General features: G+C 41.1%; 1 protein-coding gene across 2 annotated transcripts in view; it reads right to left on the bottom strand.

Annotated features, from left to right (window-relative positions):
- Positions 1–15,672, bottom strand: part of syt7b (synaptotagmin VIIb) — an 80,003-nt gene extending 64,331 nt beyond the window's left edge. For both annotated transcript variants that reach the window (XM_037487934.2, XM_037487944.2), the window contains exon 1: positions 15,308–15,672. In XM_037487934.2, the coding sequence (XP_037343831.1) occupies positions 15,308–15,341 (34 nt within the window). In that variant the 5' untranslated portion in view covers positions 15,342–15,672. The remainder of the gene's footprint in view (positions 1–15,307) is intronic.
- Between the last annotated feature and the right edge of the window lie 503 nt (positions 15,673–16,175).

The following is a 16,175-nucleotide window of genomic DNA, read 5'->3' as shown; positions in this document are numbered from 1 at the left end:
AAAAAAAATTTAAATTTGACTTGATGGCGTCATTAATAGATGAAAGTTTTGTTAATCCCCAAAATGATTACACACAAGCTGAAAATGTAGCAACTGTTGGACGGACAGACCAACAAACTCAGCAACCAGAAGTTTACATATACTGCAGGTCTAATTAGGAAAGGTTTGATGGTTAGACATGAAGCCCTGATTATTTTCTTTAACGCAATATTTCTCAGACAAGATGGAGGGGACCAAGCAATGAACAGGATGTTGGCATCAGCAGTGATATTCTGTTGTGATGGTTTGATGATGTTTCCACTCAGCCTGGTCAGCCAGAACATTTTCCTGTTCTCATAGAGAGAACAATGTTGTTGACTTTGGAGAAGATTGGTTTTGGTGTTGCGACTGAATTACAAGAGTATAGTTGCAATCCAGTGAAACAATTTCCCCTTATCTGCGCTGATGGAAGGTGTAGGGGTTGTTGTTGTAAGACCACTAAAGCGATGGAAGGTGTCCTGCTCATTACTGAAATACAGAACCGATGCTATTTCACCACTCACTTTCAGCTCATTTCTTGTCTAAAAACCAGGCGTTGGTTCATCAGCTAGCTAGTAGAGAAATATTTTCATTAGTGCTGTTTTTATGTGCCAAAACAACCCTGTCAGGATCCAAAGGGTTCAGCCTAAGATATGCCTGAGAAACACAGACGGCCTCATTTATATTTAGAATCAGTAGGTGTTTCCAGTCCATGACGGCGCAATGCAGCCCTTAAAAGTCTTGGAGTCTTCACAGACTGTACAATATATCAGATTGATTGCACTGACTTTATGTGTGTAATTCTAATATCTGTGAAAGAGAACTTTCTTTTTCATGCCCTTAGTCCACCCATCTTGCCTTTTCTTGTCTATTTTTCTTATTTCAGTCGGCTTTCTTTCACTTCCTCTTAGTCATATGTTTTTGCTCTAATATAAGGATAAAATGTACACATCGCCTTGATTGATCCCAAATTTGGGCAATACTGTGACATAATCCGTTAGGGCTGCATTATGTCAACACCCCCAACACTGCCATGCAGTGTTTCCCCCGGTCTGTTCTGAGGTCTTGTGCTACTCGTCTTATTCCTCTGTATTTGTTTATTAAGAATTTGTTTTTAGAACATTATATTATTGCTAATCAATCAATCATTGGCAACGTCCTGTTGCTGCAAATATATATATATATATATATATATATATATATATATTTGCATGGAAAATGTGTTGTTTACATTGATAAGCATGGCAAATTCACCCCTTTAAGTCTTTAAAATTGATCCAGAATCAATCAGAACCAATCAGAATCCAAATGCTCTGGTTAGTAGACTTCAAAAATTTCATTTAAATCCACTTTATAATACTTTTGACGTTAAACAGGCCTATGGGTCACTATGCTATTATACATAAAACACTTAATACAATAATCACTTCCACTGCTCTGAAAAATTCAAAAGTAGATTCTTTTCATTTGAGATTAAGTATAGTATAGAAAGAAGACTTCTCCATCCAAGTGCTCCAATCCCAAGCAATAGCTGCTCTCAAGTTAAAGGGAGCTTCTGCTCTCGTCATTTACAAAAATATGAACCTCAAATGCAGTACTGAGAGAACTAACACGGCAAGTGGAGCTCAATGATACATCCTACCACTGGTAATGTCGGCGCATATACTGTATATCGGAACGTCTTCAGGCAGCGGCAGCCGCACTTCCTAAACTCCTTTCAAAATGTTCTAGTTCAATCTCCAGATGCCGTAAAAGGGATCCAATTAATTGAATACTGCACTAAAATCAGTCAGCTGGGTGGTTAATAATGAGCTCGACGGCCTGTAATTTGACCAACGACCATCAGTAACAAATCTGCTCATGATTTTCCTGTGAAATTAACCAATATCTTTTCAGCCAGCAATTACGATTGAATGGTTAACTTCCTGCCCTTTGATAAATATTATATTCTGTGATGAATACACTCCACACAGCACGCGCGCACACCTCATTCATCGAAGCCTTTTCATTGAAAGAGCTCAATGAGCTGCCCACAAAGATCATGTCGCTGTAACACAGCTGATCAGATATTATCATCCAAACGATACAGTGTGAGTGCTTATTCAGGGGGCCTATTATGAGCTGAACAGGGGCTCAGTACTGTTACCTCAAAGCATGACATTCCTTGGTCTTTTTGTAGCACACATCTTTGTACAACACTATATTTTAAGGGGCTTTTTACTTTTTGAGAATGAGAAATGAGAAGCTCTACAGAACTGTTGGTTCGATCGACGAATCACTTAGTCGTCAAATTTTTGCTCTGCATCTTATACGTCAGCAGGTTCTTGTCAATTAACCATCTGCTAACTGCAAACGCCACTGATGCTTTTCAATTTGTAAATCTCCCCCACCGGGGTCTGCACGAAACTAGTGCCTCTCAATCGGACTGTTACGACATATTGCTTTTCCGTGATCTTTCGTCCCAATACGAAGGAACTCCACAGTTGGCACAATCATCATCATTTCTACTGGAGCATAACAGAACCCAATGAAAGTGAAGCTTCAGTCACACGTTGTCACAATTTAATCTTTTTTAAAGTAACCAATTTGGTTTTACTCGCTTATCTTTGAGCTGTCTGCTGCTCTGTCAAAATGTCACGTGGAAACTTGGAAACGACACAATGTGTAGAAGCTGTGAGTGTGAGCCCGGTGGTTATAGTCTGTCCAAAGTGCTTTAACCACTTTTACCTAATGCGTAGTGGGATGGTCTCCAAAATGGATTACAATTACCAAGTATGGAAAAGGGATGAAAAGATATGATGTACCACTTTTAAGTGTATCTTCCCAGGGGATCTTGAATGTTGGAAATCGTAGCCCCATAAAGGTAGTGGTTACAAGTCCGTGTTTCAGTTTATATTAACTTTTTTATGTTTTCCACCCTGAGTGTCGTAGTTTCTGAAATCCCTGAGACATTAAACTAAAGGAAAGTACACTTTTGAGTCAATCGTGGGAACTTGGTGGTTGGTACATTTTACAGATAGCAGACGCTCATTATGGCACAAAGTAAATCATATTGTCTGTATCTTGGATAAGAAAAATTACTGGTGTCCATCAAGCGGTGGCCTCACTGACCTGACCTGGTGTTTGATTGATTCCTTGTCTGGAGGCATCTACAGGCATTTGCTTGCCTAGAGCGGCATTTCCACAGATTTATTTTTTCTTACATCCTTTTTATGTATATATATATATATATATATATATATATATATATATATATATATATATATATATATATATATATATATATATATATATATATATATATATATATATATATATATATATATATATATATATATATATATATATATATATATATATATATATGCTACCTTGTATGAAAGTCAATAATATGGAGTCACAAGGCCATATAGCATCCTGTGAATAATTAGTCATTATTAAAAATAGGCCGATTTAATATTGAAATCAAGCTTCAATCCCTTGTCATCATTAATTTAATTCAAGCTCTAATATGTCATTTCTAATTCATAAGAGAAGCCAAGCTCTTCTCACTAAGCAGAGCTGTGCGACACCCAGGGGGCATAACAATAGTAACCTAATGCACCTTGCTATTAAGTGTAAGCTACTGGATATTAGACATGATTATCCGTGGTGTTTTAAGCTGTTGCTGTGTGAGGATCCAAGCTCGAGATCCTCTCAAACCAGATACTGTCAATACCGGGGGTGCGAGGGCAAGGAGGGAGGACTCAGATGCGGAGTATATGAAATTTAAGGACTTTAATAGTTAGAAAACAAAACTCCAAATCACTCCAACCAATAAAAAAGGACGAGAAGGAGGAGAAAAAAAACAAAGATGGGGACCTGGACTTGAAACAACAACGACATAAACTCACATGGCATGAAAAATGACGAGACCTATAGACAGAAGACAACCGAAGACAATGACGCAACCAGAGCCAAGAGACTCACAAGGCTTAAATACACAAGGGAGGTGCAGGCAGACAATCACAGGGGAAGACAGGACAAGGCAGGAAGTGAAGTTTCCCAGGGACACAAGAGACATAAAACTACAAAATAAAACAAGACCCCAAACCGTGACAGATACACAAAAAAATCATATAATTACTTTGAGTTTATCATCTTAAAAGCTTCCCCACCAAAAAATGAAATGTAGTGAACAGTTGTATTTATACTCCTTACCCGGGGGCCCTCGCACCAGAAAGTGATATGATTGTGATAGCTTTCCAAATTGGTGATGTGATGGCCACTATGATTTTGTCCCTTTGTCTGTAGAGAGCTCCAGCCATCTCGAGGTGGGGTCATTTTAGCTTATTTTGGCGGTTTGGCTGACAACACCTACACTTCCTTACACATGCTGACATTACTGATGTCACTAACGTCCACACTCCTCAAACGGTAACTTTGGTCAAATTGACATGACGTAACTAAAGTTGCCCGCTAATCACTTTTACACATTTGCTTTAAAGGAGTCTAGTCGTCCAACATTTATTTCAAAGTTGTTCTATAACTATTAATATACAGTCATCAGTCATTAAATTGAATAAGAAAATGCTGTGCATTTGTGCCACTGTGGGTGCTTATAATTACTCAGACATGCAAAGTGACTCACCAAAGAGCCGGGAGAGAAAGTCACAGATAAACAGAAAAGGCTGTATTAAAGCTACTTCATGAATGTGAGGGGTAAGACACGGGGGGCCGTTGAAACAACATGCATTCATTGGTGGCTGCAAAATATATTTAAGTGTATTTGTTTTACAATTGGAATGTAAATGTGATATGTAAATATGTGTTTTACTTGCTGCTCTCACTGATACCTTTGGCCTCAAAATCATTTTTAATTTTAGTTGAGCTTTCGCATTTTTCAAAGCCTGAAGGTTAAGCCTTGCCGTTTGGTTTTAGGAGCATAAGGCACACACCTTAATCTTTAATGTCAATAACAAAGTGTGTTACTGCTAATGAACATACAGCTGATTATGGATATCCTGTTCTTTCCTAACCGTTTGATCCGAAACAGGGAGGGCAGTTCTCGTTTAGACAGAACATATACTTTATTTCTGTTAACTAATGGACAGTTTCCTGTGAGTCAACTTGAGGCAACATCTCAAGTGCCTAAACCAATCTACTGTATATGATAAATGCACATGAACATCAAAAACCAGTCAATCAAAGCAGATCTGGAAGGATTATGAAAGATGTTGTAACTTGTTTTGGAGCATAGAGGATTGAAGAATGACTGAAGCCTGGGAGCGTATCAACTGCAACACTAATCCTACATCTCCAAGAGCTTGAGGATTGTATTTTGAATTCATTTTGTATTTTTCAACTGTGAATGAAATATCTTCTGCCTATATCTCAGTGTATCCTCTACAGTGTCTCTGTAAGCCCTCCCCTTTTATAACTCCCTTTCTACTTTATCTAGAACACACACACACACACACACCTCTGTTTGTCTCACACAAAACACACAGTTTTCCTGAACAGTTGCTCAATCCTTTCATGTTCAGCTCTACCTCTGTATATTTGATTTGTGTGCTCCTGTGATCCATGCAGTACACCATTGTTTTATGATTCTGGGGCAGAGCAATCTATGACAACATCACAAGGAGCAGTCATGGTAAATATTGTGGCATAAATATAATAGAGAGAGACACAAAGAGACAGACAGGGAGAAATTGGATGCATAGAGATTACAACACAATGTTTTCTAGTATTCTTTTTTGCTGGCAAAGTTTTAAGTAGATCAGATTGAGTTATCTGGGTTAATCTTCATATGATTTTCTGCTATCTGTCTGGGAAGTGGGCTGAGCATTTTCTTCTTGAGACCCACAGCTTCTCTTCCTCGGGTATGCTTCGTTGAGAGGATGAGAGTACCCTAAAAAATGTATCCTTTTCTTATCCAGCTTGGGAGTATCCCACGTGGTCTCTTGATGGTTCCTCTAAATTATTCAAAGCATTTATTTATAAATAAACTCAGACTGGGACTGTACCCGGCTGTCTGGTTCTCTCTTCTGTAACTCCTGTAACGTCCAGCAACCAAACCTGGAATCCAACCAAGAAAACAAGCAGGAAACCCACCAACCAGCCCCAAAAATCTTCGTGTTTTGTATGCCTTCCTCCTTGTACTTCTCCATGAATCTGCCTCTGTATACATCTCTCGTTTTCTACGTTTTCTAATAATACATTGTATAGGCTGCTTGCAATTGGCAATGTTGGTCCAAAACTTTGGTATTGGACGGTTTGGCAGGAGAGGGTGCACGGGCACTAAAGCCAGAGAGTGCTTACAGAAGTCAATCAGTGGTTGCTCTGCATGCAAGAATGGGCACTTCAATAATTAATCCAAATGAAATTATCTAATATGAATGATAAACATCAAAATGGACTGTTTTTGAAATATGAAGAAAAGCATTGGATATGGCTACAAGAAAATTTAACTCAAGTGTTTTATTGCAAATACATTATAATGTATGTAATTATAATGTATGGCTGTAGTGACTCTAGAGTTCGTTTAATGTCTCTTTCAAGCTAAAGCAGTATGTCCAATCTCTTGTTCAGGAGAATAGTCACGTTGATTTACATGTTGAAGTCTGTCTGAGAGGGGTAAACATGTCTGTGTCTAGTAGTACAGGACGGGAGAACACACAGAATTCCAATATATTAACCCCCCTCTTTCTTTATTCTTTCTTTTCTTACTTTTTAAATCACCTGTGCTTTTCTCTCCTCTCTCCAAAATCCTCAATGGAGTGCCATCGTAGCGCTCCATGCTCGTTCTTCCCCTCCTTCTGATGGTCACTTTCCATCAGTATAATTCAAGCATTTCCAATGCATGATGGCTTTCGATATTCATGAGGATGAAGCAAAACCCCTCAAAAGTAAAGGGGAGGAAATTGCAAGAAAAAGCAGCAGGCGCGGTAGCAGGAGAACATTAACTTGACACAGATGTCAAAATAGATGCTGACGAGGTCACAGACGATTGCAAACACAGACACACATATGCATGAGCAGACAGCATCATTAACAAAGGAATGGGAACCTCCATTTGGCCAACCTGTAAACAAACACGCTCGTATTTCTCCATCTCATTCCCTTGCACAGGAGACATTGTAAAGATAGCTGATAACACAAATATCGCAATTACGTTCATCAGTGGCAGTGTGCAGCTGGTGGGCGTTTAGTTGTAATGGAAAATATGGGTGGCTTGAATCAAAGGGTTGTGCGCTTCATAAAAGGCTTTCAAAAGCACTTTATATTCTATGAGTGTATTTATACTTTCAATTTATATATATACAACTTTTCTGTCTTTTTTTGGGCTTGTCAATACAATGAAAATAAAAACACTGCCTCACAGTCACAATAAGAGCTATACACCAAGAGCGAGCCGAGTGAAGGGAGGGGACATAAAATATTTCCAATTAATAGTAATTTAGGGCTTTGCACACCAAGCCTCTATATTTCATGTGAAATTGAAGCAAATTTTGCGTGTCAATCAGCGTACACACAGACTCTGAAAGTCAGTCATCATTCGTAACGGGTTCCAATGTAGGTCTACGGATGTGAAAGTGTGGAACAATCAGGGAAGGAAACTGGTTGACAGATTAGAATAAAGTGAGAGAAGTCAATTTCAAAACAGCTAGCCCACAATTTTCTTAAATGATCCCCCGCTGTGGTGCAATGGAACAGCACTGCTGCAAATCTTCAGGTGCTGCTCAGCGGCCCTGAGACGAACACATGGCCTGCGCGGCGACCAGCTGCTGAAGGCTGTAGCAGACATCATCCTTCGGGGGCTACGTGCAAGGCCAGCCACCGCGTGCGGCTACGCAGCGGTTGAGAAATTAAATTGCTATTGCAATTCCTCAGAGCATTGAAAGTGGCAGCTGAAGGTTGCCGGGGTGAAAGTAATTCAAATTCTCAGACACTACAAATAGTGAACCGTCAGGTCAAACATTGTGCTTCGGTCTAAAACAGCAAGGAAGTCATTTGCATTCTCCAAGTGGACCAGCGGATTGTATCGTAATCGCATGGGGCAGAACAAAGCAGACCTCACTGAAATAATAATTTGATTAATCAAAAGCCAATAGTCAAGAAGAATAATTGGTAATATATTTGACATACATTTAACGGCACCACTGTGCTAAGAAAGGGGTTTATACCTCTAGTGATGGCGGCTCAAATTTGTGAATACGTAACAATTGTTTTTGTTTTGTTATCATATTTATATTTTACACATCTATGCTCTATGCTAACGGCTCTAAGCAGCTCTATATTAGCGGCTCTGTGTTATCAGCTCTACGTAAGCAGCTCTATATTAGCGGCTGTGTGTTATCAGCTCTACGTAAGCAGCTCTAAATTAGTGGCTCTATGTTATCAGATCAATGCTAGCGACTCTAATCCCTAATTCAACAGAAACTGACTGTAGTAAATAATGTAAGACATCATTCCCTGGACAAAGAAGCAAAGACCATCGATATCCCAGGACTCGTCCAGGAAGAGTCAATGTTTCATTTAAGGAGAATACTTGTCACCTACTGCACAATTTTTTAAAAGAAAATACTTTTCAAGTTTACAAGAACAGTTAATTATTTAAAAAAGAGCAACACCAGAACGGAACCAACAGCAGAATTGTATTATGTGGAGGTGGACTGCAGCATGTACTGTATATACAAAAAGCGCTGCCTAAAGGGTGCACAGTATGACAGACCTGCAGGGCTCCACATGTTACCTGGACACGAGCCGGCGCCTGCTCTCCCCCCGGGTGATGCTGTGGTCGGGAGGTTCGATGTGCATCAGACAAAGCATAAACTTAATTAACTGTGGACTAAACATTTAATAGTCCCTGAGAGCTTCTTAGCATTATCTTATTTAATTATTTGGCCTCTTTAGTGCCTGTAATGAATAATTTAACATTTGGACATGAATCCTGTTGCCAGGAACAAGAATCCGAAACTGGATCAAACATTATTTTGCTAGTATTCAAATGTTTGATCATAAACATTTCAAAGTGACACAATGGAGAAAATCTGGCTGGAGAGAGTTCGTGAAGGACAATCAGGGTTTGGTACAGTAACAGAATCGAAGAGGAGAGCGAACAGAACAAACGTGGAGGGAGGAAATGAAGCATTCCGGGTGTGACAGTAACAGCGAAGCAGCCTCTGCGATCACAGACGCTCTGCCATCCAGCCCCATTGAAGTCAGAGCCTGTGTTTGAATGTGTTCGTGCATTTAACATCCTGACACTAGTCTCTGTATTGGCAGGAGGATCCTGGCTGTTTCCAGCTCTGTCCCCCATCTGTTTCTGGCTAGACTGCTGATATCTGTTCTTGTAATATCCTGTTTGCTTCTTCTATTCTCGGTTGGATGCACAAATGTCTTGAATCTGGGTTGTTTGCTATTCTTTGTAATCTATCCATCCATTAATATAGCAAGCCATTAAACTGCTCTTAAACGGTTACGTTTCTGTCCCTTTTTGATAATAAAATGTTCAGGTATCCACCAAAAATGTCCCAGACACAACTTCTAGGTGTATACAGACTTTTGGGCTGTTTAACTCTTGATTTTCAATGAATTGAATTTTGTATTCCGCTCAATGACCAATTATTTATTTCTCATCAGTCTCTAGGCTAAGTATAATTCAAATTGATCACCCACATTGATCACACATTTACAGGATCCATGATGTTTATAACCTTTAACCATCTCGTTATTGAGGAGACTAGGTAAAAACGGTTTGCACTTTGTACCTTGTAGATTCTGACAGAATAAACCATGGGCTTCAAATTTAAATAACAAACTTGAAACACAGTGTTCAAATTAAGTTGTTCAGGCTTATGATATTTACTAACTTGATCGGCTCATATTGGTGTATCATAAGCTTGTTTAACGTGCATGATGTTGCCTTATGATCATAGTGCTTACACATTAGCTATCAGAGTGCCATCTAAGCCGTTAGGGCGAGCTGAAGCTGCCCTTAATAAGGAGGTGTTCCTCCTCCAGTGGTAGCCCTAAAACGGGTCAACCCTAGGGTACTTCCCCATTCCTCCTCCGCCTATTGCACAGACAGAAACCCGTTGATACCCGGGTGTCAGTTTAGAAAACTGTCTTGAAATAAGCAATATGATGGTGATGAACTCGCTAGGGTGGTTTTAAGTGGATAATTTGGGGAATGCTCTTCACTGCCTTGGTCAGAGGTTACTGGAAAAGCTCTTCCAGGGCCTTAAGCCACACTGGGAGAAGGATCTGTTTCACTGCTAGGCTGCACAACAACAGGGAGACCCAATTTGCACTCCTTCTCTTCATACAACAGTGCTCCCCTCTCTCAAGCCTCCATTCTGGGCAGGACTACAGACCACAAATAGCTTTCTGCCTTACTCATCCTAAGAGACTTTCAGAGTCACACAAGACCACCGTGGGTAGAGATAGGAGTCCCAAAACAGATCTGTCTCTCCTATCCTACCTATCTACCAAGATAAAGTAATCACCAATTTAGGTCTGTTGTTGCAGACAGTGGGATTCCAGGCAGGTTTTGTTCCATCAGTGGCTTGGAGATCAACAGTCATTGTCAATCAGAGGCCTGTGAGAAACATGACCTTATACAAGAAGCCTCATTGTTCATTCAGCTGTGAAAAAAAAAAAGCACAAGAGACTTGCTGTCATGAAAGTTTGAAAGTCAGACACGGCCAAAGCCTTAATTCAAACCATGCAACATTGGGCCAGGCACATTACTTCCTGCATTGGCCTTGAATGTCAGCATTGGATGTACATCTTGTTGAATTGTTGAGTAAGCATGTAACTGCGTGCAGGGCTGGGTGTTGGTCTGTGACTCCATCTTTTTTTTCGTTCGATTTTGATCATTCATTGTAGACATGGGTTTTATTTCTCCCGAATCTCCCGGCTGACTCTCCCCTCCGGACCCGCATCCTCGACCTGTTATCATCTCGCACATGTAGATAAACCCCCTGCTATGAGCCCTATGTAAGGCCTAAAGTTTTTAAGTGGCCTATCTAAGCGCCTTCAATCACTAGTCATTTGATATGAATAAAGGTGACGGTCACATGCATAGTATCTCTGCGTTCAGATAAATCTTTGATGGATGTTAATTATTCAGAGGCGTTTTTCTGACTTACGTTAAATGTCTTACCGAGACATCAGACTGATTATATTTAGGCGAACAGATTCTATTTCAAGGATATGTGATAGATGTCAGCAGTTCACCCAATAGAAGAGCTTGCAGGGAAACTTCCTCTCAATCCCAAGACATACATTGCTATTACAAAAAGAAGGATCTAGCTATCTTCTTTCTGTGTCTTTCTCCTCTTTACTGTCTGGGTGTAGTCTGGAGACCAGTGTTGCTTCAATAAGTTCACTGATTTAAAGGACTAGTGTACGTCTCTTTTTCTCTTTTCCTTCCTCTTCAAAAGTACTCTCTATTGGTGTGAAGGCAAAACAGATATTCTCTCAAGATCTAGACAGCCTCTCTCTCTCTCTCTCTGCCTCTGTCTCCAATGGTCTATTTCTGTCTTTCTCCACCAGCCCCCTATATCTGCCAGTAACTTTTTCAACCCACACTGCTTTTACAGTGGAAAGCTACTTTCTTGATGAATCCAGATTCCCAAATCTCTTCTCGGCCATCTGTGGCCGTCTGTTTTCCTTGCTGGGTTTTTCTCATCAAAAATTGCGAGGTGCAAAATGAAACCCAGACAGGGTAAAGCGAGAGGCAAGACGGACGTAGAGAACAATTACTCTGTGGCTGTGGTTAGCATGGACACGCTGCTGCAACACAGTTATGTAAGACATCCCACCACACGATACAGAGGTATACACTAAACCTTGCAATGAGTTAAACCGTGGCACGTAAAGTAATAAAAATACAAATAAGCATTAACCCAACCACAACAGTGATGTCAGGGTCCCTATAGTACGCTTGTAGATCACACAAGCAAATTGAATTGAGACGGTGAAGTGCTGGAGGTAAACAAAGGCAGGATTCTTCACGGGGGGTTAAGTCATCCTTTATGGAGAGCTTTCCATAGTGACAATAAAAAGCAAGCGTCTCCTGACAACTCACTTTCTAGGGATTTTATTTACAAATAACGGACGGACAAATCTGCTGACGCGTTTCTCTGACGCATTGGGGAAAAAATGTTTTTTTGGTGATTTGACGGTTTATTGGAACTGAAGACTGTATTCTTTCAGCTTTTTCAACACACATAAACCTGACTCCCTGTAGGCGACACGTCGAGTCAACCCCCCAGCCCCCATCTGATTTCTCTATTCATTTTGATGTGATCATCTATCGTATTCTTAATATTGATTTGTTGTATATATGTGTTCAACTAAGCCAGAACTAAGCAATACTTTCCGTGGCATCAGTGTCCCGTCTGTAAATCTAAGTGACTTACTTCTCAACATTGGGGCTCAGAGTAAAACAAGAAATATAAAAAATACCTTCAGTCTCTGTCTTCTTTCTTGCAGCTTGACTCAAACCACTAATAAGATTCCAGTCCATTCGTTTTGAACTATTAAATAATTAAACATTTCTCTCTGAACCTGAATGTTACTAATATTAAGCATTAGCTCTGATTGTTCACGTGCCGGTTTAATAATGATTCTCTGTTGCACACTGCATTGAGGCCTATCTGACGTCTGACATTTACACCCGGGCTGCTCTGGATAGATTATAGGAACACTGCAGGAGGACCTCGACAGGCCGACCTCTGAATACTACCACTGTACCAAACACATCCCTGCTCATGCTCTGCAGTGCAGCCATTCCTCTCCTTAGACTGCTTTCACGCATGTATTATATTATGCAGCATGGACTTGGACAGCCAGATAAATTAGCTGTTTACACAGAACAGAAATTACAATGTCATCAAAGTTCAAATTCAATAACTGACGTTGTCAACACAAAATAAACCCGTACCACTAGAATGAATAATTACACCTTGAAAAGATGCCAACCTTTAGATGTGCCTGCTTTTTAGGATTATTTATTTGGCTGCCTGGGATATGGCATCCCGCTGACATAAAGGCGAGAATTCGTGTCAAAGTTCTGCAAACAGAAAAACTGCTTTCCAGGGGGCTGAAAAGGTCTTCCGTCCTCTTTCATATCCTGCACCTCCGATCCATATTAAAGACTTTTTCGGTCAATAAAATTGTTTGTTTGTGTTTTCTCTATCACTACTGGCCTTGATTCAGTCATCGATACTCACTTTTAAGAGGAACTACAATCCCTGGTTTCACATGAATGAAACAATACCCTATTGAGTTCCACACAGTGCAGTATAACAAACATATGACTGTTACCTAATTAATACTCTGCATGAGCAGATACTCTGGCTCGACGGATCGGAATTGATTAAAGCAAAAGTGTAAGCTGATCCTCCTTGTTCTTCGTTTTCCCTTGTACCATGTGCTTGAAACTACAGCTGATTTGTATTGTATTTGCCAACAGGGGCCAATAGTGTCACGATTGAACTCAAAAACTTTACACAAGAACACTTATTTGGCTAAACAAAAGCTATTTACAGAAATCAAAGTTAGAATGGTGTCTTCCCTTTGTGCTCACATCACAAATTAAGCTAAACCACAAAAGAGGTGGTGGTGCCTTACTGAACTTGCAGATTTGAGTCAAATAATGTAGACTTTATGAATCTTTATGAAACTATTTATCTGGTTCATTTTGAAATAAAGCTGTTTAAGTTAAAGGTTTTCTGTCATTTCAAAAGAAATTGAATTTCTACTTTTGGCTCCAATTTCAATTGATAATGCACTATCGATCCCTATTATGGTAAAGTTTATTGGCAGAAGCAGGACTTTTGTGAAGCACAAGTCACTTCAGTTGCATTTACAGACAACCTTTACTTGAAAATATAAAATCCTGCAGTATGTCTGTTAAGTTTCACATTTGAATGAATGCTTTCTGAGCACTTTTCTCCCACTTTAGATCTTCACACTCCCTCCATCTCTACCTGCCGCTCTGTCTGCCACATAAATAAACACAAACACACTTGTCGTGCCATCCTGAAATCACTTAAACTTGCATGGTGGTGACTCATCTTTTGTCCCTTGTGAAACCATATCTGGCTACGAGGTCCTAAGACATTTTGGATACAGGATAATGCAAAATGCCGATGTGCAGAACAACTCACTATATGGGGAACTCCTCGCTGAAAAGCATGCTGGTGAGAACAAAGATATTACCTGACCGTAAAGCCTGAAAAAAAAATCTAAACTGAAATGTTGTATTCCCTTGGCAGCAATAATACATCATTATAGACATGCTCCTCAGATGTGAGGAAAGTAGAGTTTATAAAGTGGATTTCTAACACCGGCAGCGGGTAAGCGTCTGCCTACTATTCTCTTGGATTCTGTCCAGACCTGCACTACTGATATGCCTCTTTCACATTAGATGTCTTATACAAGCCTACAAGCGCGTTGAGCATTGCCAGGAATGGCCCATGCTGTGCATATCATGCGTAACTCGCTCCACGAGGGTGTGGTGGACACAAGATAAGTTATATGGGTGCTTGGTTCAACCATACATAGACACAGGTTGCGTCACTTCGACCGACATTCAGCGGCAAACCTCCTTCAGCATCAGGTGTTCCTCAGTGACCTCGACTTCACTTCAGAGATTGTGTGTGTGTGTGTGTGTGGGGGGGGGGGGGACACTCGGCATGGCAGAGGCATCACAAGCTATTTTACTCCATCATTACTACCCCTGATGGAGGTGGCTCGTGTCATTGCACACCGTCTGCTCTCTAATTCTGCCCTTTCGACCACATCGGAGGACGCACACCGGTGGCGACTCGGTCCCAGACAGCGGCAGCCCGCAAATACGCGCACGTCCGACGCTAGAGCCAACACACGGATATGCCGCTCATCAACAACACCGGGAATGGATGACCTTGTGCATTGAGGCTCAGGTCACCTCGTGCAGAAAAAAACGACCGGATTGGGCACAACAAGTGCTCCCCTGGCTGCCCCCCCCCCCTCCTCACAGACAGCGAACACATTGCCACCTTGGGTGTATGCAACAGCCCTTCTCTCTGCCAAGCAAGGCGTGTTAGGAAAAAACATTTTATTTTAAAAAGCAGACGGGACATAACAGAACCGTGACAGCGGTGACCGTCGGCTTGTTGGAATGACCCCCCCCCCCAGCGTCATTAGTGGACATCTTTGTGTCCCACTCAAGGGCATCTGGCAAGCAGAGCGAGAGCGGAGAGCCTGGATGAAAAAAAACATCCGACGGCCGAGGAAATCTTTTGCTCACCTTTGTTGTTATCTTCTTCCCTGTTGAGATGCATGGCTCTTCTTACCGTGTACTCACATCGGCGGTCTTGGTTCTCGTAGCAGAGCGGTGTTTCGTCTTTAAAGAGTTCTCAAGATAAACTCTTATTCCAATTGTTGGATTCGCGGCGTGTGCGTGCGCGTTTGCTGTCTAGTTAAGCTCGGCACGCATGGACGCGCTTGTACTTGTGCGTCCTCCACCCCTCGTTGTGCTGGATGGAGCACGTGGTCTAGGTGATGTTGGGGGTCTGCGTGTATTTTGCGCTCTCTCTCTCTCTCTGTCTCACTTTGCCTGTGTGAGTCTCTCTCTCTTTTCTCAGCCCAGAGTCGCTCTCAGGGATGCCCACAGCAAATGTTCTGGGGAGGAGACAGCGGGCAGACGGGAGGGGTGACGTGAAGTTTGTCGGTGGGAGGGGGGGGGGGGGGGGTCGTCTTCTAAGCTGAGGCGTGCAATCATTGTCGTTCCGTCCAAGAATAGACATTTTGCGCGCACTTTCGCTCCAAAATTAAACAACGAATAGTAAATGGGGAGTTTCATATGCATACTTTGTTTTTCTATCCAGGTCATAAATGGCTCACGTGTATAACCAAATGCACGGCTTGTGTAGCCCTTTTTGTTAACAGCCGATTCTGTTAGTATTGACTTTAAAAGCCTCGAGGAAAAAAGCTCAGGTAAATACAAATAGGGAGAAATTGTGAGCAGACATGGCACTAATATCATATTTTTTTCCCCATCTGTCCTGACCATCAATCGCCCTTACATCGCTTTTTTTAACATGGTGGAATCAAACAAATCTCAGCGATTCACATGTGCTTCGCTGAATATTCCTTTTTACGCACAACCTGCGGAA

This window comes from Pungitius pungitius, chromosome 4 (assembly GCF_949316345.1).
Source record: "Pungitius pungitius chromosome 4, fPunPun2.1, whole genome shotgun sequence".
Classification (NCBI taxonomy): domain Eukaryota; kingdom Metazoa; phylum Chordata; class Actinopteri; order Perciformes; family Gasterosteidae; genus Pungitius; species Pungitius pungitius.
The sequence above is the reverse complement of the archived record's forward strand: the minus strand, read 5'-3'. Positions and strand labels throughout refer to the sequence as shown.